The sequence below is a fragment of the Arvicanthis niloticus genome, chromosome 13 (genome assembly GCF_011762505.2).
Source record: "Arvicanthis niloticus isolate mArvNil1 chromosome 13, mArvNil1.pat.X, whole genome shotgun sequence".
NCBI classification, from domain to species: Eukaryota; Metazoa; Chordata; class Mammalia; order Rodentia; family Muridae; genus Arvicanthis; species Arvicanthis niloticus.
The window spans coordinates 49,902,146-49,926,295 of NC_047670.1; the positions used below are offsets into that span (position 1 = coordinate 49,902,146).

General features: G+C 51.1%; 1 protein-coding gene across 2 annotated transcripts; it reads right to left on the bottom strand.

Annotated features, from left to right (window-relative positions):
• Positions 1-17,185: 17,185 nt before the first annotated feature.
• Positions 17,186-20,764, bottom strand: Arc (activity regulated cytoskeleton associated protein). Of its 2 annotated transcripts, none has more exons than XM_076911503.1 (3): positions 18,654-20,764; positions 18,277-18,413; positions 17,186-18,092 (listed from the first exon to the last, which is right to left on the bottom strand). In XM_076911503.1, the coding sequence occupies exon 1, from the start codon at positions 20,453-20,455 to the stop codon at positions 19,265-19,267; it is 1,191 nt and encodes a 396-aa protein (XP_076767618.1). In that variant the 5' UTR covers positions 20,456-20,764; the 3' UTR covers positions 17,186-18,092; positions 18,277-18,413; positions 18,654-19,264. The 2 variants fall into 2 exon arrangements, with proteins under 2 accessions (XP_076767618.1, XP_034373108.1); XM_034517217.2 differs by having other exon boundaries at positions 18,277-18,416.
• Positions 20,765-24,150: the final 3,386 nt, after the last annotated feature.

Below are 24,150 nucleotides of genomic sequence, written 5' to 3' on the forward strand. Positions count from 1 at the left end.
TAAGGCTTGTTTAAAAACAAAACAAAACCCTTAAACTTTTATAAGTAAATTTCATGAAAATCGGTCCCTGCAATGGTTAAGAGAAGTAGCCCAATAACTCTACTGGTATAATCAGGAGTTTGACAACAACATATTGGACTATTTGACCTTAAAAGGTTAAGACCATGGGCTGGAGAGATACTGCCACAGCTAAGAAAAACGGTTTGATTCCTAGCATCCGTATGGCAGCACTCTTGTGATTCTAGTCCCCGAAGCTCTAATACCCCCTTCTGGTCTCTTTGGGTACTGCATACATGTGGTACACAGACATACAGGCAAAATACCCACATGTGTAAAATAAAAATAAAAGTTTTAAAAGAATTTATTTTATGATTTTTAATATATAATTTATTTTTTATATTAATTGGTGTTTTGTCTGCATGTATGTCTGTGTGAGGGTGTCAAATCCCTTGGAACCGGAGTTACAGACAGCTGTGAGCTGCTGTTCTGGTTCTGAGAATTGAGCCTGGGTCCTCTGGAAGAGCAGTCTGTGCTCTTAACCACTGAGCCATCTCTCCAGTCCTGTAGAATTTAATACAATGTACATAGGTCATCTCCCAGTCTTATCCTGAGCCACTTACTCAGACCTTCATAACCTGAATAAATAAACGTGGTTCTCCTTTCCATTCTGGGAGCGCCCCGCCATCCTAACCATTTTCTCACCATTTCCTGTTGCCTTTTTTACATATCCTCGTCAGTGGCCTTCCCATCCCTTCACTACTTTCTTTGCCTTCAAATCCTTTACTTTTACTCCCTTCTGTGTTCTTGATTCTGGTCTGCCCTCAGCTCTCTCCTCTCCTCTCTCTGCCCTCTTCCTTCCTTCCCTTTTCCTCTATCCTTTGTTTTCTCTTAACAAAACAGAGTTTCCCCTTTCTGGTAGTGCATTTGGTGAAGTATTTTCAAAGTGTCTCAGGACAGTGTTTTCAAAGTGTTTCATGATCCCTCAACCATAAGGGATCATGCACAATGACCCAGGCTGCAGTCCTCCAAATTAAAAACAGAACAGTACACCATCCAAGACCAGCAGGATCAGGAGTGTGTAGGGGTTGGGCACACAGGTCAAGAGAGACCATAGCTTCACTGATCAGCTGGAAGTATTGCCCTAACCTCCATTTTATTCCGTCATGTCTTAGTCACTTCCTGCTTGTTTGTTGTTTTTCAAGACAACATTTCTTTGTGTAGTCCTGGCTGTCCTAGAACTCACTTTGTAGACGTAACTGGTCTCAAATCAGAGATCCACCTGCCTCTCCCTTCTGAGTGATGGGATTAAAGGTGTGTGACACTGTGATCAACTTTCTTAGATACTTTTTAATTGCTGTAACAAAGCATGACCAAAGCAACTTAGAAAGTCTTTTATTTGGGTCTCATCGTTGCAGAGGTTAGAAGTGCATGAACATCGAGGTGGGGAGCATGGTGGCAGGTGGGAGGCAGGCAGGCAGGCAGGCAGGCAGGCACTGCACTGAAGCTTAGTTGAGAGTTTTCATCTCAATCCACAACATTAGGAGGAGAGAGAACTGGGAATGGCAAGAACTTTGAAACCTCATAAACCCATCCCAGTGACACACCTCCTCCAACAAGGCCATACCTTCTAAGCCTTCTCAAACAATTCCACCAACTGCTGACCTAGTTTTCGAATGCTTATAGAGGTTATTCTCATTCAAACTACCACATTCAACCCTCTGGCTCCCATAGAGTCTTAGCCATATTATAATGCAAAATGTAACTAGTCCAACTTCAAAAATCCCCCATAGCCTTTTACTGTCTCAACATTGTTTAAAAGTCCAAAAGTCTCTTCTGAAACTCAAAGCAAAGCTAACCCCTACCACCACCATAAAAAAAAGCAAATTATATGCTCCCTACATACAATGGCACAGATTATTACCATTCGAAATGAAGGAATATATAGTGTGGAAATAATGGACCCAGCAAAACCAAAACCCAGCAAGGCAATGATCTCTCTGTGCATCCTATCAGCCCTTATTTCCTTCAAGGGTCTGACTCACAAGTATCTGACTCCAAATCTCGTTGGTGCATGTCTGATGTCAAATGGCTCTCCCCATTCATCTTTGCTGACTGAGACATACTTTCCTCTCTTGGGCAGTCTCTACTCTGTCTGCGGCTCTCTTTGGCAGACATTCTGCAACTCTGGGATCTCCACCATCTTTGGGGTCTCTGACTGCGCATCTATGTAACAGCCAACAATTTTTTTTTTGTTTGTTTTTGTTTTTCAAGACAGGGTTTCTCTGTGTAGTCCAACATCCAACTCTTATCTACGACATGCATACTTACTGTTCATTGCTATGATATCCAGCTGGGTCCTGATCTTATTTCTTGTTTATATGCACTCTACAGATTCACAAGCACAAGTCAAAGAGAGCTAACTGAGAATGACAAGGGCTTTTGAAACCTCAAAGTTTGCCACCAGTAACACACCTTTTCCAAAAAGGCTATGCCCTCCAATGTGTCCCAAATAGTTTCAGCAACTGGGAACCAAGTATTTAAATATATAAGTCTATAGGGGCCATTCTCATTCAAACTACTACAGATCCCTCTGACTTCCCTCATACAGTTGTAGGGGCTGGAATATTCTCTCAAGAATCTCTGCCTTCTAAGAACCAGAATAATAGGCTTTAGTCCCCTTCTTGTCTCTGTTTTGAGTGGGTACTGTTCTTGACTGGGAAAATACATAGTATCCTTAAGATGTTATCAGAACTGGTAAAGCAGTTGTGGCCCAGCCTAGAGTTTCCCAATCTCACATGAGTTCTCTTTTATGTGGGGAACCAACTATACCTGGCATTGGGAGAAGATAAGCATGCCCAACAGGGGGAACAGTCTCAAGCACTATTGGAAAGGGACGAGGACCCATTCCCATTTTTAGGCAAGAGAAAGTGTTTTTGGAGTTGGCCAAATAGTCCTCAAAAGGTTGGGGTGAGGCTAGGCATTGAGCGAGGAGACAAAGATAATACAACCAGGATCCCAAAGCTACAAAGAAGCTGACCATATGCTGTCCTAATTATAAGGATGCCCTGGACTCTACAAGTGGATCTTGTATGATGGGAGCTTGGAGAGGGTACCTTGGTGCCTGCCAATGTTCAAATGAGGGATGTGATCTTAGGCTATTGGAGCTCTTGGGACCTTTCTTGTGATTTCCTCTGCAATTAAAACAGGTTTGGGCAAGGGTCAGAACATTTCCCTCATAGCCCTTTCCTTTGTGGGGGCATTCCTTCCATAAGTACCCAAGCTATCCACAAAGAAAACATTCCCCAGAACAGCCTTTTGGGATTGCCCTCCCTTGGGTGACTCTCACAATGACCAATGGGTTTGGCACCCTTTGGTTTTATTCCCAGGCCTGATTTGAAATGATACAGCGCTTTGGATCACTTGGTTCAAGCTCTTGCCTGATTCACCCACTAGTCTTTTCTGTTTTCTGTAGATATCTGGGGCAGATTGGGTCAGGAATTTGTCTCTCAGGAGAACCTCCTTCAAAGGCCCTGGGCCCTTGCTGGTATGTTTCCTGATTATCTCTCTAAATCTCTGGAGAAAAGTACTAGAAGGTTTCTTCTTCCTGTGGCAGACTGAAGCCAACTGAGAGTCGTTGAAAGACTTTATCCTTTTTCCATCTTAGCATCTCCATTGTGCAATAGATATTGCTTCCTACCCCAGGCTTCCACCTGATCTGAAATATTCTAAGAGAACTTTGTGCACACCAGTAAGGTTTGCTACATTAGAACCATTGCTCTGGGGCATATGGAGCTCATTGTGCGTGTCACTTGCCCTTTGTTTTTCCACTAGGGTTAGGCTCTGGTCTCTTCAAGTGAAGTCACAGGGGGTTTTAGTTGCTTGAAGGCCTGTAAATACAGGTCTGGATATTCAGCAAAGCACCTAGTATACTTTGTTTTTTACATTTCTTAGTTCTGAAAGAAAGCCCTAAGATAAAGTTAGGGTCTTCCACTCCTATTCTAACCTCCTATAGAGAGAGTATCCTTGGTACCTCAAGATGAGCTGTAAGAGGCTCTGGATCAGTCTCTGAGGGCCCCTAATATGATAAGGGACACATCTTTTAAGGAAATGAAGTGGGAATGGGGTTCAAAGCATTTAGAAGAAGAGGAGATGAAGGTAGAGAATCAGAGATGATAAAGGGAAGAACTCTTGACAGCTAAAGAAGAAAGATGCATCCTGTAGACCATGGCCAGCATAACATGTCTGACTGGAATTTTCTGACCAAGTTAGGATACTTTGAGGCCAGAGGTCAGTTGCATATAAGGCACCTCCAACCACTTTCTTTCCCGTTTGTACTTAGAGGGCAGTATTAGGGTTCTCCTGGAGGGCTATGCTGCCTAGTTTTTAAGTCAACTTGATACTGTCTAGAGTCATTTGGGAAGACAGGACCTCAGTTGAGAATTCTCCCACCAGATTGGCCTGAAGACAAGTCTGTGGTGCATTTTTTAATTTATAACTGATGTGGGAGGACCTTATTCACTGTGAGTAGTGCCTCCCCTGGGATATTGGTCTTGGATGCTATAGGAAAGCATACTGAACAAGCCCCGAGGTGTAAGCTAATAAGAAGCACTCCCCCATGGCCATTGCATCAGCTCCTGCTTCTAGGTTCCTGTCCTATTTGAGTTCCTGTCCTAACTTCCCTCAACAATGGAGTGTGACCTGGAAGTGTAAGGAGAAATACATCCCTTCCTCTTCCAGTTGTTTATGGTCAGGATGTTTTACCACAGCACTAAAAATCCGAATAAAACAGATGGCTACTTCTCATTGTCCCCCAGGGAGGCCTTGAAACCAAACTCCTTGGCAAAACAAAACAAAGAACAACAACAAACCCAACAGACTCCTCTGCTTTGGGTTTGAGAGATCTGGTGCTTCCCAGGCAGCCCAGGAGAAATCTCTAAAGAATCCTGGGATTAGTTTTTCCCATTTGCAGTGATGGAGGAGGAAAGACAGAGAAGTCCTGGATAGAGATAGTCCTTTCTCCACTCACATTCCATAGCGAGCCTATCTGGAGTGGCAGCTCCAGCCTACAACAGGGAACAGCTAGTGCAGGAAAAGGCCAAGCCAAGTAGTAGGGCCTCCACAGCTATCTGTAGCTCGGCTTCTATCTGCTTTCCCTCTTTCTTCTACCCAGGAGACTCCTGCCTGCAGGGCCTGGATTCCTAATCCCCTATAGTTCCTCAAATATCTCTGATAGTACCATGTCTCAAAACAAAAGATTTGCCATTGGATTGCTTGGAGAAAGAACCCTGTGAAGCAGCAGAATCAGACTGCCCCTAAGTTTACAAGATTTTGTCTGAAAAAGAAATGTTGGTTTGGGAAAAGAAATGCTATGCTGGTTAATTTCCACTGTCAAGCTAGAGATGTATGGGAAGAGGGAGCCTGAGTTGACGAAATAGCTCCATTATATTGGTCTAGAGGCAACTCTGTGGGGCCTGATCTCTGCCGGATGTGGGAGGGCCCAGCCTACTGTAGGCAATGCCTCTCTCAGTCTCTCGGTGTGCGATCCTGAGTTGTGTAAAAAAATGAACTAAGCCTCGGAAGAAAGCCTGTAAGAAGCATTTATCCATGGTCTCTGTGTTCCCTTCTCTGGGTTCCTACCTTGACTTTCTGCATTGATGGACTTCTGTAAAGGTAAAACAAGCCCCTTCCTCTTCCAAGTTGTTTTTTTTGTTTGTTTGTTTATTTGGTTTTTGTTTTTTGGGGGGGTTTTGCCATGTTGTTTATCATAGCAATAGAAAGCAAGCTAGATCAGGCCTGGTGATGCACACCTTAAATCCCAGCACTTGAGAGACAGAAGCAGGAGGGTGTCTGAGTTCAAGACCAGCCTGGTCTACAGTGTGAGTACCGGTACAGCCAAGGCTACACAGAGAAACTTTCATCCTCTGGAAGAGCAGCCAGTGCTCTTAATCACTGGGCCCTCTCTTTAGTTCCAAGGGCAGTTTTAACCAGTCTTTGCTGACACATCTTCTCTTCTGGAATTTTGTCCGTACTAACAAGTAAGTAACTTTTGTCAGCTGTCTTCTGTCTGCCCGCCAGCATTCAGCACATGATACATGATTTTTTGTTTTATGTCTAATATTTATATTTCATGCTTTAAAAAGTTAAATGGATAAGACTTATGATCAGTCCTAAGCTCATAAAACATTTGCCCGGTGGACAGTGGTGGAGCACGCCTTTAATCACAGCACTAGGAAAACAGCAGCTAGTGGATCTCTGAGTTTGAGGCCAGGCTGGACTACAACATGTGTTCCAGGACAGCCAAGGCTACTACACAGAGCTCCTGTCTCGACAAACCAAAGAAAAAAAGGAAGAGGAAGAATGAGGAAAAGAAGAAAGCAAACTAGACAAACATCCTTATTCCCAGGGACCATCAGACATAGTGAGTCCCTGGCAAATCCTGTGAAGAGATGACAGAGCACGATCAGCTACACTAAGGACAATATATGATTCAAGCCATAATGCCTTTGGTATTGAAAAGTAGCAAGGTTGGTAAGGTAGCTGATGGCCGAGTGAATACACTAAGAGAAGGGGTCTGGACAAGGCCCTAGAAAATGTTCAGCTAAAGGGTATACATCTCTCATGGATCTTTCCTGTCCAGGCTTCCATTTAAAAAGTCAGCCAAATGTTCAGTTTGACTGGACACTTTAGGGTTAGGATAAAAGCTCTCCACCTGGAGGGTGGGTAGGTGGGTGGCCATTTCCTTGATGATGGCAAGCAATGTCTCTTAACTTAGGAGTAGTGGTATGACCTTGCCCCTGGTTTAAATCTGTTTAGCTGTATGAGATCAGTGCTTTTAATCTCCAAAGATTAGTCCTTTCCTCTTCCTAAGTCTCCAAAGAAAATAAAGGGGGACAGACTGGGGAAGCCAGCTGGACTAAGTACTGTGGAGGGAGACTCCCTTTTGTGAGGTTGCTTGGGATACCAGATAATCATGATCATCCCTGAATCCTGTTATAATTTTCAGTCAGGTATACAAACCTTGAGTTCTTCAAACCCCTGAAGGAGGATAACTAATACTGTGATGGCAATGGCTGCCACCAGACTGTCACCTGACCATCAAGTATGTGCCTCGAGAGACTAACAAGGCAGAGAACCCTGGGCGTCCCCAGGGCTTTAGATCAGCTCCCTGCTTGACAATTCCCTCTCCACTTGCTGTCCTCATTTCTATAGCCCTGAACCTCTGAAGCTCTGCTGGGCCTGCCCGTGCCACTTGGCTCTGAGTTCTCAGTAGCTCTCCAGCTAGGTTCCTAACATCTTTCCTAATCCACCAGAGAGACTGTGAAGAACCATCTTAGGCTTAAAAGCCATCTTTTTAGGTTCATTCCTGTGTATGACAAACCTCGTTTCTCCAGGGTCAGGCTATGCTGCATCTGTAACCTTACTGGCAATGGTTCTGTACTGCTGCTAGTTGCAGGAATGACAGTCATGTTTTTGTTTCAAAACTTAACATCCATCTTGCAACTATATCTTTGTTTCAAAATGGTTGTTAAGGCTGTCTTATTAAGGCTACCTGTTATGACAACCTTGTAATCATGTGTTGTCTTGTTTCAGGAGGTCATTATGGCTAACTTGTTATGCTTCCGTAATCCTGTACCTGTTTTACCCACCAAATCCTCTTTGAAAACCCCCTAACACTGAGCTATGAAAACCTTGTCTTCTGAATCACATCCTCTGACCTCTCGAAACCTGCCTTGGGGAAAGGCAGCCTGTGTCATAAATTTAGAAGTTTTGCTTGAATTAATTGCTTGCTTGCTTTAATTTGTCCATGGTAATTTGGGCTGGTGGTCTTTCTCCTCCCATCTTTGGGATTAATAACTTGGCCTCCGTCATCTCTCTTCCTCTGCCTCCAGCAAGGCATTCTTAAACTCCTTAAACATTGCTGCAGGCTTTATAAAACCCTATCATTCTGTAGTATGTGTGCACGCATGTGTGCATGTGCGTGTGTGTGTGTGTGTATGTGTGTGTGTGTGTGCACGCGCGCGCATGTGCGTGTGTGTGTTTTACAGTCTGATGTGTGACCTGAGAGTTGAGAATAAAAGAACCTGTTTGCTTCCACCAACCATCAAAGGAAATCAGGACTACTTGACAAATTACAGTTAACAAAACAAACATAGCTTGCAAATTTACTGTTATCCAATAAACCCTACTTTGTTGACCAATATAAATGTGTCCATCTATATTTCTGGCAGAACACATGATAAGAGCCTATGGAACATTCAGTCCTCCAGGAGCCACTCAGTAAACCAGAACTCCAGGGAGTCTAGAAGAGTAGCCTGGTGAGGTTCACCCATGTTAGCTCCAACCCTTGTTTTGGGCAGGAAGGCTCCCTTTATGGCTCCCAGCTCAGTTTCTGGATGAGGATGTGGGTGCAACCCCGGTCAGCACCACGGACAGAGCTACACAGCGCGTTGCTCCATGATGTAGCATTTTCTGTTAGCCATGAGGAAAATGAGACCAGATGAGCCCCGTGGCTAGTGAGAGCAGAGAGGAACTGTCCGGGATGTCAGCTGGCCTACCTGCCCTGGGGCTCTGAGGAGGAGGTTGTGCTTGGCCCTGGGAACCTGGTTTGCTCAGAATTCCAAGTAGAAAAAAAGCTTCCTTCAGTCTGTGGTCCCTAGAGCCTTTCACTGGTCAAGCTGGGGGAGGCAGAGGAAGATTGCAGCCTTAAAGACCAGCCCCGAGGCTCTCCTTCAGCCTACACAGCTCTTTGGGACTCCAGAAGTGAAGCTTCCCAGCTTCCTGTGGGCGGAAGCAGTGACAAGCGTAGGCTGCTGTTAGCGGGAGATCTGCTCCAGGCATACTCAGAGTGCTGGCTGTCCAGGTCCCCTAAACTCACCTGCAGGTGGCCACACACTGTAGGAGAGAGGGGAGGGGGCAAGAGCAAACATTGTCAGATGGGGAACACAAAGCAGGAAGAAGGAACTCCACATTGAGGATTCATAGGAGCCACCCTTGTGTCCCTAAGTCATGTGCACCCCCTGATGCTTTACTGGTCAATTGCTGAGTTCAAGGGCAGTCGAAGGGCAGATAGTGCCAGAGCTGAGGTGTCTATGACCAGGACCCATGATGGTATGGAGGAGTATCTGTGGGGAGAGGGGGCACGTTTTGTATCCTGGCGGAGGATGATGCATGTACGACAAGGAGCGATTTCTAATTTCTCCCCACCCCCCATGATTTCAATCACAGATCTCCCAGGGACCTTTCTTCAACCCACAGCTCCAATCACATACACACTCGAGTGCACGCATGCGCATGCGCGCGCGCGCGCGCGCGCGCGCGCACACACACACACAAACACACCTGCTGGGGTCTAAGGCCTATCCAACAGGGATACTGTGGTTACCCTAGCTTGGTTCCCATAGCAATGCCTTAGAGGATGGGGGAGAGGCAGAGGTGGAAATACAGAGAAGGTAAATAAAGAGCAACAGCTTCAAAACTGAGCGGCTGGGAGCAGCCAAGAGATCAGCTCCCATCACTAAGGCCGCAGTCTGGTAAGCAGCTCCATCCTATTACAGGGTCACAGGCCGCCCTTACAGACTCAGGCCCCAGGTCAAGGGCATGTGACCAGTCAGTCTCTGATATCCCAGCTGTGTCCTGGAGCTAACTCTAAATAGGACACAGGTGGTATCCCTTGCTGTCCAGTGTGTTCCACAGCAGCCACAGCCATCACTCACTAACATCTCCCCCAAGACAGTCCACAGAGCGCTGTCCACATGCATGAGGCCTCCTCTGACCTGTATGTCAGTCCAGCAGCAGCAGCCACAGAAGCTGACACCATCGTGGCTTTATTGACAGGTATGGACACTGAGGGGCTTTTTGGCCACAGTGAAGGTGGGGAAGGGCCTGCTCTGCTCTACTGAGGCTGAGGCAGAAATAATACTTGTGTCACAATTCTATAGGCCAGAGCTCATCCCTGAGTGTCACAGCTATTTTTTAGAATGTGCTGTGGATAGCCTTGGGCAGGCTCTGGGGCTACCACACCTCAGGGCTCTTGGCATGTCCCTGGTCTTCAAAGGCAGCCACAGCAGAGTCCTTGATAGAACTGTTCTGACATTGTTCTGTCCTCCCCTCAGATCTCCCTCTGCCTTCCTCTGGCACTCTGGCACCTTGTGAGGACACTAGACCCACCTTCAACTCAAGATCTACAACAGGGCTGGGTAATCTGACAAGAAGATGATGACATTCAGAGTCCAGTCTGCCCACTACAGGGGTGACCAGGGGCCTCACCAAGTGGAGGAAGGGCAGGAGCCACAGTGGCAAGGTCGGGCACCATAGGTAACCCTGACAATGGGTTTGGTCGATTGATCTGGCCCTCAATGCGAAGATAGGTTGGGGTCAGAATTCTGCTGCAGGCTGTGACAATAAGGGTTTGCCTGGGCTACAGAAAGGCTTCCTGGAAGAAGGAGCCCACACCAAATCTATAGAAAACACAGGATTGGGCAGAGGACTGGGGAGAGGCATTGGATGATCTTACAGGATCCTACAGGAGAGGCATCCTGTAGAAAATACAAGATTGGGAGAGGACTGGGGTCTGAGCACAGCTACTGGTGTTCCAGCTCAAGATCTCAGGTGCCAGCGGAAGAACCACTCCAGCTGCCTCCCAGAATGGGCAATATGCTCTAGAGCAAGGGAGACTGTGGCCCAACAACCTCACACAAGGCAGACATGAGGGATGGTCTTATGGCCCCGAGCAGAGACTAGAGGCGCAGGTAGGAGCTGGCTTCAGGCAAATCACTTCCCTTCTGTAGCTAGGAGCCTTGCTTCATCCCAGGTCCTCCTCCCACACATGCCTACAGGCAGCCCAAGGGAGACACACAGAATCCCCAGCCCACACCCCATCTGCTCTTATAGGGAAGCCCTGTGCGGCAAGGGGTCTAGAGAGAGTAAATCCCAATAAGGCTGCCTCACAGGTTCTGGGTGTAGTGAGAGCCACAAGGCTTCTTATCATGGGTGGGACTCCAAGACATGCAAAGGTCTTGGTGAACCACCAGCCTCCTGTTTCATTCCAGAATCAGTGTTTGACTCCTAGAGGCAGTCTATTTCTATGGCTATGGAAAGAAATGGGGACCAACCACCTTCCAAAGCCTTCAACCTCCCTTGCTGGGAGGTGTCAAAACCTCTTGGAAGGCTCTGCTGGCCTATGTCAAGTGGGGGCAGTATGTTGGGGACAGAACAGAGCCTCTGGGAGGAGGGAAAAGATAAAAATGGAAGAGGCTCTTGACCACTGTCACTGTCCCTGACTCTGACTCACAAGGGCACCTTCCCCTCGTCTCCAGTTTCCCTGAGTGTTAAGAGACAACTGGCATTTTCCAAAGGGACTAGACCAGGTGCCAGGGCCAAGCAGACAAGATAATTACAGGGACTAACAGTGACTAAAAATAGCCTCCTTTACAGCCGTGCTCCTGGCAGGAAACACACCAGACTACTTTAAGCCTGAGCCTGGGCTCTGAGTTCTGTAGGGAAGTTCACCTGTGACCCAATCCACGTCTGGCTGCTGTTGAACAGGGAGGGTAGTGGTCTTGGGGCTGATGTACAGAAGGTTCTGTCCTCAGGGAACAACAGACAAGAGCCAAGACAGAGGGGATGTCCGTAGTGCAGCCCAGAAACCTTGTGGGATGGCAGGTGCCTGTGGAGAGGTGTGAGGATGGGCTCAGTGTGCTGGAATTTATAGACACAGATCCCCCATGGTCCCTGCCTGGCATCATCCTAGCAGAGACACACACACCTTTGAGGAAGGGGGGTCATATCCTCCTTGAATGGTTATTGTCCTTAGGCAATAGCTACCAGGAAAGATTTACCCTTCCTTAGTACTTAGACAGCCCACTAAAGTCCTAACACATTGGCACGGGGCTAGGCCTTAGCATGGGCTTGGATGAGGATATAGAACCAGTCACTGAGAGGACACATTCACCTGCCACCTACCCCTGCCCCTGCCACCTACCCCTGCCCCTGCCACCTACCCCTGCCCCTGCCCCTGCCACCTGCCCCTGCCACCTGCCCCTGTCACCTGCCCCTGCCCCTGCCCCCGCCCCCGCCCCCGCCCCCGCCCCCGCCCCTGCCCCTGTCTTCTCAGGGTTCTGTCTCTGGAAAGAGGACTGGTCAAGTAAAGGTATAATGTTGGTGAGACCCTAGGCAGACAGAGATGACCATCAAAAGCAGCTGGTGAGAACCAGGCAGGATTGGGGAGTGGGATGGCCCCCTTGTGAAATAAGGGTGGTGTCTATCCAACCTATGTGACAACAGAGGACCTGGGCTGCTGGGGAGAAATTAGGAAAAGAAGGTGGAGAGATGGAAGTAAAGGGAGAAAAATAGAAAAAGACAGAGCCAGGGAAAGAAACACAGTGGTAGAAAGGCAGGAATGGACACAGACAAACAGAAGCAGGGACAAGGAGAAACAGGGTGACAAGGGAGATAGACAAAGAAATGGAGAGACAGACATGGAATCACAAATTGGGACAGACACAGGCAGAGAGAGACAGGGAGCTATTAGGAGAGATACATAGGGAACAGACACAGAGGAACAAGAGACAGAGGAGGAAGGAGAGAGGCACAGAAAGAACACTGGAAATCTGTGATAGTGGGAACCAGTCCGGTTCCAAGTCTTTCTGCTGTCTGAATCCTGGAGAAAGGGAGGACACCTAAAGGCATGGTGGACAAGCTGAGGAAAGACAGACTCAGGGAGGCTGTGTGGTTACCTGAGGACTCAGTGTGTCTTTTGGACCTCAGAGACTGACTGACTGACTGACTGACTGACTGACTGACATTCATGCTGGAAGATCTTTTCTTGCCTGGAGGACAGGGTTCTGTCTGAGGGGTCCCATGGAGTTCTGCATTTGCTGCATCTACTGCAGATGGGAGTATGGGCATGGAAGGACCAGAAAAAAAGGCAAGTTCAAGTTCAGAGCAATGAGCCTAGTGCTGTGATTGAACAGGGCGGAGCTGCGGTCCTCAGCTGAGTGTAAGCAGGATAATTAGACAACAGTGGTCACCAGGTCTTGGGGTGGTGGTGGTAGGGAGATTGCATCTATAGACTGTAAGAACAATCGGTCACAAAGGTTGGCAGAGGCAGCAGCCAAGGTCACACAGGTGATGGACTGTTACCCACACTTAGAGAGACTCCTGAAATGTACCTGATAGGAGGTCAGGCTGGCTGCTGGGTCTTAGTCCTGAGGTCTTTATAGCCCAAGGTGAGGAGGTTTCATTTTCTGTGGTTGCTGACTTCATGTATCATGTTTCAGAAAAGATCCTGCACCACCTGCCCAGGTGAAATTCTTTGGGGGCATAAACAGTTGCTCAGTTCGTGTTTCCTAACCTGCTGGCAGATGGAGGCTGTTTGTTTACTGTGTCAGCAAGATGTGGTACCAACCCTTGAAATGGAGACACTCAAGTCTAAGCCTTGTTTCATGAACAGAGAGTATCCAGAGTGAGACACAATCTGAAGCCGCCACTCTTACCCAAGCAGCTAGCAGAGACAGAAGTCCCCAGGGCATCTGTGACTATAAAGCATCCGGCAGAGTGGGAGGCCTTGGAAGCAGACTATGGAGCTCCCATGAGCTGGGAGCTTGACAAGAGCAAGCATATCTATGTGGATACCCATGATGATGTATGTAGGTCAGCCAGCTTCTAGAATGGCCATGATTCCTCTTCCTATGCTCAGGCTAGGCTCTCCATATCAAGGTCTCTGCAGTGGCTTGGGTCAGCACTAGGGTTTCCTGTAGTGGTCTAGGCAGGGGTCATTCTGGAGTAGGCCCAGAAGGGCAGTTGGTTTGGACTGTTATGGAGCAGGAGGGACAAGAGCTCTGAGGTAGGGCCTGAGGAAGGACAGATAGGAGGATGCCTTGTATTTCACCTGTTGACTCCTTATCTCTCTTTAGCCTCAAGTTTCCTCACCCACAACAGGAGGAGGCATTTTGGCTCTGGGAGTCACTCCATAGAGAAGTGGGAGCTTCTGGACTGAGGATCCTGTCCTACATCTGCTTCCCCCACATAGGGGCCCCCATACCCAACTGGGTGCTTGGCCTCCTTCCCAGAGGAAACGGGCTAATATATGCCACCCAGTGCCTTCAAAACTAGGGCATAAGCTGGGAGCTCTGACAGGAGTGGGAGAGCCCCTCAGGAGGAGATGGAGACAACCGGAAGAAAGGAGGCATCTGAAAGTCCTCATCTTCTCCTGTGGGAATGTGAGAGTGTGCGACCTCTGAGAGGTAGAAAGTAGCTGACTAGAAGAGAGTCCTGAGTAGCCCAGGGACAGGATCAATAGGTGGCTGGAGGGTCAGTGGGAACAGGAGGCAGGTTATCCCACGTAAAGCCATGTCTTTGGCCTACCTGAACAGTTCTCTGACCCTTCACAGATCCATTACAAATTCAGCCTCTGCCTCTTGCTCTGTCCCACACAGGAAGAAAGTCGAGTTTACAAAAGGACATATACAGGGACACTTGGGAGGTGGGGCCAGAAGATGAGGGTTCAGTTAGCAGGGACCCAACAAGCTTGTCATTCTGAATGTGTCTTAGACCTGACATCAGTAGCTGGCCACACTGCAATTGGAGCAAACCCTGCCCCCAGCTTCATGTGGACATGTGGAGCAGAGGGAGGAGCCCCTGGTGGGGTAACTGCAGTAAGTTCACACAGATGTCCTCACTGAAGTGGCAGGTGGGTACCAGATCACCATGTGGGCAGTGGCAAGAAGTGCCTTGCCCTTGAGAAAGGTATGTCTCTATGGTAAAGGGACAGATATTCTGTGTGGGAAGATGCTGGCCTGGGAGAGGGATGGTACCAGTCCAGATTCATTGCTTCCTGTCTTGGGCTGTCCAAACTTTTGAAAAGCAAAACCCAGGACAAGACCATCTGAGAGAGAGGAATCCGTATAGCAAGAAGACAAGGCCTTGACCCCTGGGGACAATCCTGACATAGAGGGCACATTGGAGTGAACTCCTTGAGGCAAGAAGAAACATTTGGCCACTGGCTGTAACGCCTCCCAAGACACTTGAGTGTCTGCCACACCCCTAATGGTGGTAGGCAGAAGCAAGTTGGTTTTTAACAGGTCCTCCTGGGCAGGCCACCAAAAGCCTGTGATCTTGCTCTGGATCCCAGTCACAGGCCAGGGCAGTGACATAGGAGTTCTTTGGGTACTCCTTCCTAGTCTCTGTGGCTCTGCTGATCTCATCCTGTGTCAGGGAATCCAGCCTTACTTCCCCATGGGAGGGAGAAGGGGAAACAGGGACGAAGGAAAGTCATATGGACTGACAAGTCCAGGCTAGTACTGGCTATTTTCTCAACTTTTTTTCATTCACCTTCCAAGCCCCGGGGAAATGGAACTTGCCTAAACTGGGAAATAAATACGGCTGCTGAAACTCAGGGGGAGAAATACACACACTTTGTGTGTTGGGGTGGGGAATGGGGTGACACAGGAACCTACTTTCTATTGACTATGGAAACAGATATGGAGGTCATCCTGAATGAGTCTTGTCACAGCTGTCTCAAAAGCCATCTTTTGTCCCATCATGGAGTGAGACAGACTTGATATCTGAGAAAGGTCATGACCTAGGGATATGACCAGAGTCCTGTCTGAACTAGATATCCAGGCAGAGCCCAAGGGTCATCCTGGAGCCCCTGTCACCGGCCCAGCTCAGTTCCAAACCCTCACAGCCCTCTCCCTCAATTCCCCTGCCCTACTGTGAGAGGACTTAGCAGAGGTCCATGATACCCAATGTGAAAGTATAGCCAGGGCTAGGGAAGCACATGGTGGGGGTTGGGTGGGGGGAGATCAGGAATTGAGAGTGGGCTGGGCCCTTGCACCTCTTGCTGCACCCCATGTGGGGCCCTTTGCCAGTTTCCTTGGGTACAGAAACACAGAACCATGTCTCAAATCGCTGGTGTTCAGAAAGCCTGTCAATCACAGGAGCGACTTATTAAAAGGAAAACTGTGTCTGGTCCCAGGTTCCTGAGCACAATGGTGTGGGAGCAAGAGAAAGCGGCCTTTCTCTGCGGTGCCAACCGCCTCTGCCTCTGCCACTTTCCCTCCCTCTTGTCAGCAGTTTCAGTATGTAAAAGAAACAGGAGAGAAAGGGCAGAGGCAGCTTTTCATCTTCCCTGGCGCTTGCGGCTCCTGCTGGCCCTGCAGAGGGTGACGACACTTCCTGGCAGCAGGTGGCTCCCTCCTTTCCATCTGTAACCTGCCTCCCAGGCCTCTGCTCTGGGTCTGGAAGGCTTTATCCTCCCCTGGGCAGGTGCTGTGCTGCTTCCAGGCACCAGCAGGTGCAGCTCTTCCCAGGCTGGGCTGGGCCTGGCTAATGCCATTCCTGGCTAGCCCTGCTGGCCTGCCTGGGGCTCCAGAAAGCAAAACCTCAGCAGAGGGGGCACTGGGCATCTGCAGATGACCATGGCAGTTGTGATGACCTATTGGGCCACTGGACCATTCAACACACACCCTAATTCTGTGATGCTCCAAAGCTATAGTGAAAGTTCAGAATTGGGCGTGTGTGTGTGTGTGTGTGTGTGTGTGTGTGTGTGTGTGTGTAGGGCTCATCTGAAAAGCCAATGGCAAAGCTGAGGTCTATAGGCTAGTAAGAAGTGCTCTCTCATGGACACTAGAGTTCCAACTGCCCACGGATTTCATCAGACTAGGATGGCATGGCCTAGCAATCAAATAGTCCCTTTTCACCATTCTCTGTCTCCTGCTAGCCTTACTCACTGAAGTCTGGCTGGTAAGGGGTTTGTACCCCTTGCAGTTGACCTCTCCTTCCTCTCAGTGACCTGGCACTACTCACGGAGGTGACCGTTAACAGGTTATTTCCAAGTTCTTGAACCCAGGCCTGGATACACCATCCTTTAGACAGGACTTTGACCCTGTCTCCAGATTCCAGGCTGCACAGGCTGGATGAGCCCAGTTCTGCAGAAGATACCCTTTGCAGCACACCTTGCACCCCAGCATGGAGATTTGAGGGCCCGTCTAGGCCTAGAGGCCATGGGGTTGGCCTTTGGGTGTCTTAGAGGACTTTAAGGTCCAGGATTCCAGACTTAGAAGTTTTTCTGGGGTCCATAGGCAGTATTCCTGTATCTCCTTGAGCGTCACCCTCAGTTGAGCAGCCTCCTCTGAGGTCCTGCTTCAGCCCATCCCACATCCTGGAGAAATGGCACATACTCCAGTAAGTTTCATAGTTTTATTAACAAAATCATATATATATATATATAGTCTGTCTCTGAGGTAAGATGGTATGGGCAGATGGCCTGGCTGGATATTCAAGGCTTGGTGAAATTAGGGGGTAGCCACATTCTCTTGAGATCTCCCAGGGTCTCCCTAGTTCCAAGGGCCTTCCTACACACCATGACAGCCAAATAAATATGGGTCATGGCTTATGTGCAAAATTAAACCTGTGGGGGCTGGAAGGGGCCCAGGGTGGAGGATTCATCAAAACATCAGTGGAACTGGTCTCAGAACACCAATGGACCGGGCAGATGGAGGAACCCCAACAAGGCCTACTCAGACTGCAGGACACAAGCAGCTACCAGCACGAGGCGGTTGGTGTCAGGGCATGAATGAGGTCTCAGCTGGGCAATCACTGGGCAGGTCAGGGAAGTGCCTGGGATAGCCTAGGAGCCAAGGCCTGAGGACTCCTGGGACTGGGCTTGACCAGCAGACAGGGCACAGCAGGAAAGGTCAGGCTGGGTTGGGGCCCAACCCTTGAGGCTCCTGCAAGGTTCTGGCGAGGGCCAAAGGCCACGCAGCGAGCTGGGCTCTGTGCTAAGAGAGCCAAAGGTACAGGCCCTACTCAAGCTGCAGTGGCTCGTGGCAGGCAGCTAATGAGTGGCCAGCGGGGCAGGCATCATGGCAGACCCGTGGTTTCACACTGGCTTGTCTTCACCTTCAGCTCTCAGGCTGAGCTGAGGCGCTGCCCTCTGCCAGACACCTCCTCTCTGTAATCCTGTTTTCTCTGCCTTGAAAGTGTCTTGGAACCTCTGTGTAGGCAGCTTCAAGAGAGGAGGGGATGGTGCTGGTGCTGTAGTGATACCCGTTCCACACATGGCAGGAAAGACTTCTCAGCAGCCTTGAGACCTGAAGGAGACAGGAAGCAGCAAGATGCTTAGAGAACTGCTCACCACTAGACTAAGAGGGACACCAGGTTACCCTGCTCCCAGCTGGTGCCCCTGGGGCCTGTCAGGACTTCTCAGATAACCCAGAATCTGGAGAGTGGCTGGGATCTGGGGCTTGGTCAGGATAGGAGGCAAGACTCTCTTACCTGGTGTCATTCTCCTGGCTCTGAAGACTCCAGCTGCTGCCTCAGCTGGGTGTGAGGACTCAGCCCCTCTGGGACCCTCCGCCTGCCATGGCTGAGTCATGGAGCTGAGTTCTGCTTTTCCTCATTGGTATGAATCACTGCTGGGGTGAGAAATCACAGGGTCCCTGTGAGCTGGCTTAGCAAATTCCCCCAGTACCACCCCCACTTCAGCCCCCTCCTTGGACCGTGAAGTGCCAGAGCCCACTACCATGGCACCCACCCTGCTGCCACTCCACCCTTGCAGCTAATTTGCTAAGGAAGCCTTGAAGGGCTCCTGGAAAGTGGGCTTGGGTCTGTTGGCCCTCCCCCAACTCTAAGATACATAAAACAGGGCTCACCTGGGGGCCAGGAGGTGCCAGGATGTCAGGTCTGCTGCTTCAGCTGCATGTGTGGCTTCAGCTCACCCCTGAGAGGGGAGCTATGCTGCCCAAGACCGGCCAGTTGCGCTGGGAGGCAGCTAGGGTACCAGCTGGATCTGCTGTGTCTGTAGGAGTGGGCTACATCTCCAGAAGTTGAGGTTCCCTCGGCATCTCTGATTCTGCTTTAGCATCTGCCCTGGGATGCCTCCTTTGGTTTGGTGCCTTCTTTTCATTGCCTTTCAGACACCTGGTTTCCTGATTACCCAAAGGGCCCTGGACACTGGAAACCAAAGGTGTTCTGTGATGGTCTGAGAGTATAGAGGGTGAGGCCAATGGGGCTGGGGCCAGGACCAGGGCAGACAGGTGAGAGGTGGGTGGCAGGTGGGAGCCCTATGGGAGACGGGTTTCTTGATGTTTGGTCCATGTAGCTTGGTTGTGTGGCAGTTGTGAGTCAGGCCAGTTGTGAGTGGGTGAGTAGATGTCCAGCTGAACAGGGCATCCCTTTAGAAGTCAGCCCCAGCTCAAGTCCTAGTTGGCAAAAGCCACAGGCTGGGTGTGGCAGGCAGGCTGGGGACCCTGGGCTGGCCCCTCTATTCAGGCTGGGTCCTGTCACTGGCTACTGACTCGCTGGTAAGAGCAGGTGTGAGTGCCTCAGTCTCATCCTCTGTGGGCAGTGGGGTGCCAGAAGGATCAGCTGCCTGCTCCAGGCCGTCCTGCACTTCCATGCCCCTCTGGATGAGCTGCTCCAGGGTCTTGGGGAGTGGGTGGCGCAGAAAACGCTTGAGCTTGGGCTGCAGGGTGCCCACCACATACTGGATGATCTCCTCCTCCTCAGCGTCCACATACAGTGTCTGGTACAGGTCCCGCTTGCGCCAGAGGAACTGGTCAAGTGGCTCGCCCTGCTTCTGCGGCAGGTCCAGCTCCCGCTGAATGGCTTCACGGGACAGTGTACCCTCACTGTACTGCAGAAACTCCTTCTTGAACTCCACCCAGTTCTTCACCGAGCCCTGCTTGAACTCCCACCACTTCTTGGCTGGCCCATTCATGTGGTTCTGGATCTGGGATAGCCAATATTCTTCAGAGCCACCCACCTGCCGCAGGTACTCTTCCAGGTGGCTCAGGAACTCCCGTGGGTCCTCAAAGATTTGTGTATCCACACCAGGGCTTGGTTGCCCATCCTCACCTGGCCCCCAAGACTGGTATTGCTGAGCCTCAACTGACTCCTGTTCAGGCAGCTCTCCTGCGGCAGGTGGCGGGGTGATGGCATAGGGGCTAACAGTATAGTCATAGCCATCAGCTTCCTGGCAGTAGGGCTCTGGACCCCCCACACCTACAGAGACAGTGTGGCGGGCCGGCTCGCTGCCCACTGGGTACTTGCCGCCCATGGACTCCAGGCGGTCGGCCCACCTCTCCAGACGGTAGAAGACCTCCCTCCACACGTGCATCTCACGCTTGACCCAGCGCTCCAGGTTGGCGATGGTCTCCTGGCAGCGGCAAAGACAGGCCTTGATGGACTTCTTCCAGCGCTGTGAGTCGCCGGTTGGCACATAGCCGTCCAAGTTGTTCTCCAGCTTGCCCACCGACCTGTGCAACCCTTTCAGCTCTCGCTCCACCTGCTTGGACACTTCGGTCAACAGATGCCGGTGGGTCCTCCGTACGTGCTCCAGCATCTCAGCTCGGCACTTACCAATCTGCAGGATCACATTGGGTTTGGCGGCCGGCCCACCCCGCGGGGCAGGGTAGGCGTGGAGGCCGCCGGTCGTCATATGGTCCAGCTCCATCTGCTCGCCGGTGCTGAGGCTTCGGACAGGCTAAGAACTCTTCTGAGGCAGAAGCCGCAAGGGAGCAGAGCTGGTAGCTGCAGCGGGCGCGAAGCGGCAGTGGCAGTGACAGCGGCAGGTGAGCGGTGCCGGAGGAGCTTAGCGAGTGCGGCAGGCGAGCTGGAGAGGCCCAGGGACTGCGGCTACGAGAAGAATGCTCGCCGGAGCACTGCACTGAAGCCGCCACCGGCGGCTATTTATGCAGTGCGGGGCCCGTGGGCGGCAGCTCGTGGAGCCCTGGCTCCCATTGGCCGCGCCCAGGCTCCGCGCCAGAGCCCGCCCGCGCCCTCTCCTGCCGCAGGCCCCGCCTCCCCCGCGCCTACTCGTTCCCCTCCCGCGGGTGCCTTCAAGGACCTGCCCCTTCACAGCCGGGAGTGACTAATGTGCTCTGCTGCGCGCCTCCCACCGGGAGGGATCTTGGAGACCAGAGACACACACTCTCCTCTACCTAGTCCTGGGCAGCGAGGATGAGGCTAAGGCAGGTTATTACCTACTGTTTGCCCTCAGGGTCTCATGATCTCTTTTCTTAAGGAGCAGCTGGACACTACCCCTCTGGATCGTTGATGCGCCCATCCTGACCCTTGCCCAGCCTGACCACACAGTATGCAACCTCAGAAGTGCCTGGTAGGAATCTTTCACTCCAAACTCTTCCATCTTCAGCTGCCTTCAGAGCGCGCGCGCGCACGAACACACACACACCACTACCTCCTGCCCAACCTTGCCCCCAGAGTCATAAGTCCAAGTCCTAGCCTGGTCCAACACTGTTAGGGAACTCCACTCAGGGAAGGCTTTTTCTAGACCCCTTCATTGGTGTGTTTGTGGACACTGAGTGGCCCTGTCTGTGTGTCGGTAGCTGAACAGGGCTGCAGTGCCCTTGAAACAGATGTGTCACTTGAACCTGTACGGACACGGGTAAGGCATGGGGATAACAGGAGGTGCAGGCAACTTGCTGAGCCCTGAAGCCCCCAGGACACAGAACTGGACCAGACGCTTCTCAAGACTTCTAAGAGGTTAGTCTCAAGGAAGAAGGGCGGGAGAAGGAGGAGGGAGGGGAAGGAGCCGGCAGAGGAAACCAAGATACCATATAAGGAATGGGGCTCCGGAAGCTGAGATTCCCTCTAGAGGGAGGCCCCTTCGATTCCCTGGCAACAGCGCTGTGGTGCAGTGGGGGAGGGCGTCCTTCTTGGCTTACACCAAGCCAGATACACGGGTCTAGGTCTCCCATCCTCTGATGTTACTTGGGGACATATCCCAGCCCACAGCAGAAGCCTACAGGGGCCCACAGACACATGGTGCCTGCAAGAACACCCTTCCCTCTCTGCCAACTCCCCTTCTCTCTCGCTCATACATACACACTGAACACTCATACCCCCCAACACTTAGCCTACTCACACCATTCCATGTAGACTCATGCCCCCACTCACGGCCCTCTCTGTAGACTCATGCCCCCCACTCACAGCCCTTTCTGTAGACTCATGCCCCCCACTCACAGCCCTCTCTGTAGACTCATGCCCCCCACTCACAACCCTCTCTGTAGACTCATGCCCCCCACTCACAACCCTCTCTGTAGACTCATGCCCCCCACTCACAGCCGTCCACACCCACCAATGGCCCCTATTTGTAATCCACATGTATGCATACCTCAACCTCTCCTACCCCACTGTTGTTCACACACATACAGAAAGCCCCTCACCTTGTCCCCCTCAGAGCCCCTCCTCTGTTCTCGGGGAGCTCTACCTCTCTTAGAATCAACCTGTCTCCCCCCCCCCTCCACACACACACACCCCTCCCAGGTTTCCATCCCTGAGGGGAATGTCTTTCTGGGAAAAAAAAAAAAACTCCCCCAAAATGGCTCTCCTGGCATTTCTAATTAGAGGTGAGTAGGCGGACACAGAAGGCAGGCGGAGGGGCACCACTGCAGGGAGGAGAAACAGGCAGAGAAATTGCTAGAATAGGGACTAGCTAGAGTTTTCCTGTGGAGGAATCCTGGCAGCTGGGAGGTGCTGGCCTGAGTCTGGAGGTTGCTGAAGGTTAGCCAAGGTCCTACACCATGGGGTCAGCCAGCTGGACCCTGGTTCTGTCTGCACACATGCCAGCAGCAGCCCTTTGGTGGCCAGAGTCAGCCTCTATGTGCCCACACAGACACTAGTGGACACCCTAGAGTGGGTAAGCTGGGGATGAGCAGGCTGGAGGTGGCAAGGGTGACAAACAGCTGCACTGTAGCCAGTGGCCAGGATTCCCCAACCCCTGTTTGTAGGGGGATTGGGCCCAAATGGAAAAGTTTCCAATGCTGAGATGCTTGGCCCTCTGGCCACCTCATCTCCTATCTCCATACAGGGCAGTCCATTCAAGCCACTGTTCCTGAGACACTACCCTGAGCCCCACTGGGATGACAGGTCACATGGAGCCCTTCTTCCTCCTTTGGGGTCTTCAGAAGCCTTGAACACAGAAGCCCAGTGACAGGTGACAGACACAGGCAACAGCCACAGCTCCTCCGGGAACACCTAATCGCTGCCCAATTATCGCCCCAGAAGCCCTCAGCAACTCCCTTCTCGCCCCCACACTGCAGCCTGGGGCTATATTCTGCTACTGGAAAAGAGGCCAGGCTGGCTGGCTCCCTGCCTTCAGAGAGGGGGGTTTCTAACCCACACTCTTCCAGTACCCACCCCACTAATCCTGCCACCCCCAGCCCCCTGGAAGGTTGGAGAAGAATCAGGGCAGGGGAAGTGGGGGGGGGGGGGAGGAGAGGATAGGCCTGTTCAGGGAAAGAACATAAGGGAACCATGGCAAAATTACCTGACAGATTCTAGATGAATTCTGATGAAAAGCAGGAGTCCTCAGGGTTGGGGCAGGCCTGGGTGAATCCTTAAAGTGCTAAGATCCAGGTGACCATGGTTCCACAGCCCCTTCAGTCCCGGCCCTTTGTTCCCAGGACTCCAGATACCCTGGGCTCCGGCTTCTGGCTTCTCAGCGATGCTATCATGCTAAGCTACCTTTTTTCAGGATGAGGCCCCCTCCTGATATGTCAGTCAGAGAGCTCTGAGGCCAGGGAGTGCCCCTTAGCCTCCTGTCCCGCCCCTACCTCTGGAACCCCTAGCACTGTTCTCCTGATCCTCTTCCCAACCGGAGACTTCTGGTGAGCATGAGATTCCTGACAGGAATAACACATGTCCAGGTTCCCACCACCTAGGCTCCCAGAGGCATGAGGGCTTTATGGTCCCTTAAGTCTCCTTGTGCCTCATGGGATATCTTCGAGGCCCCTCCATGGCCCCTGTGGGCACAGCTGTCTCTGTCCGGCCAGATGTTTTCTCTAAGGCTAAGCAGTCAACATCCATCAGTAACGAGGGTAAGGGTAAGCATGCCCCTTCAAGGACAGAGCTCACACGCTCGTGAAGACACAAGCAGGCCTTCACACCCACGAACAAGCATACACATACACAAGTGCCTTGATCATCTCCCCTGTGAAATGGGTTAAGGGACCCCATTCCTTATGGAGCCAGAATCCAGGGCAGCAGAGGTGGACACAGGAGGGATTTGGTTGGGCTTCCTGCCCTCATCTGCCTTCATCAAATCTCTAGACAGCTGCCCGCTACCCACTTTGCACAGATGACTTTCACTGCCCGGACCAGTGGTCCTAGCTCCTGGCTGATGCCCGG

Bases quoted from the DNA above. Each gene is read 5' to 3' on its own strand.
- Arc (XM_076911503.1), bottom strand. From the start codon at position 20,455: ATGGAGCTGGACCATATGACGACCGGCGGCCTCCACGCCTACCCTGCC.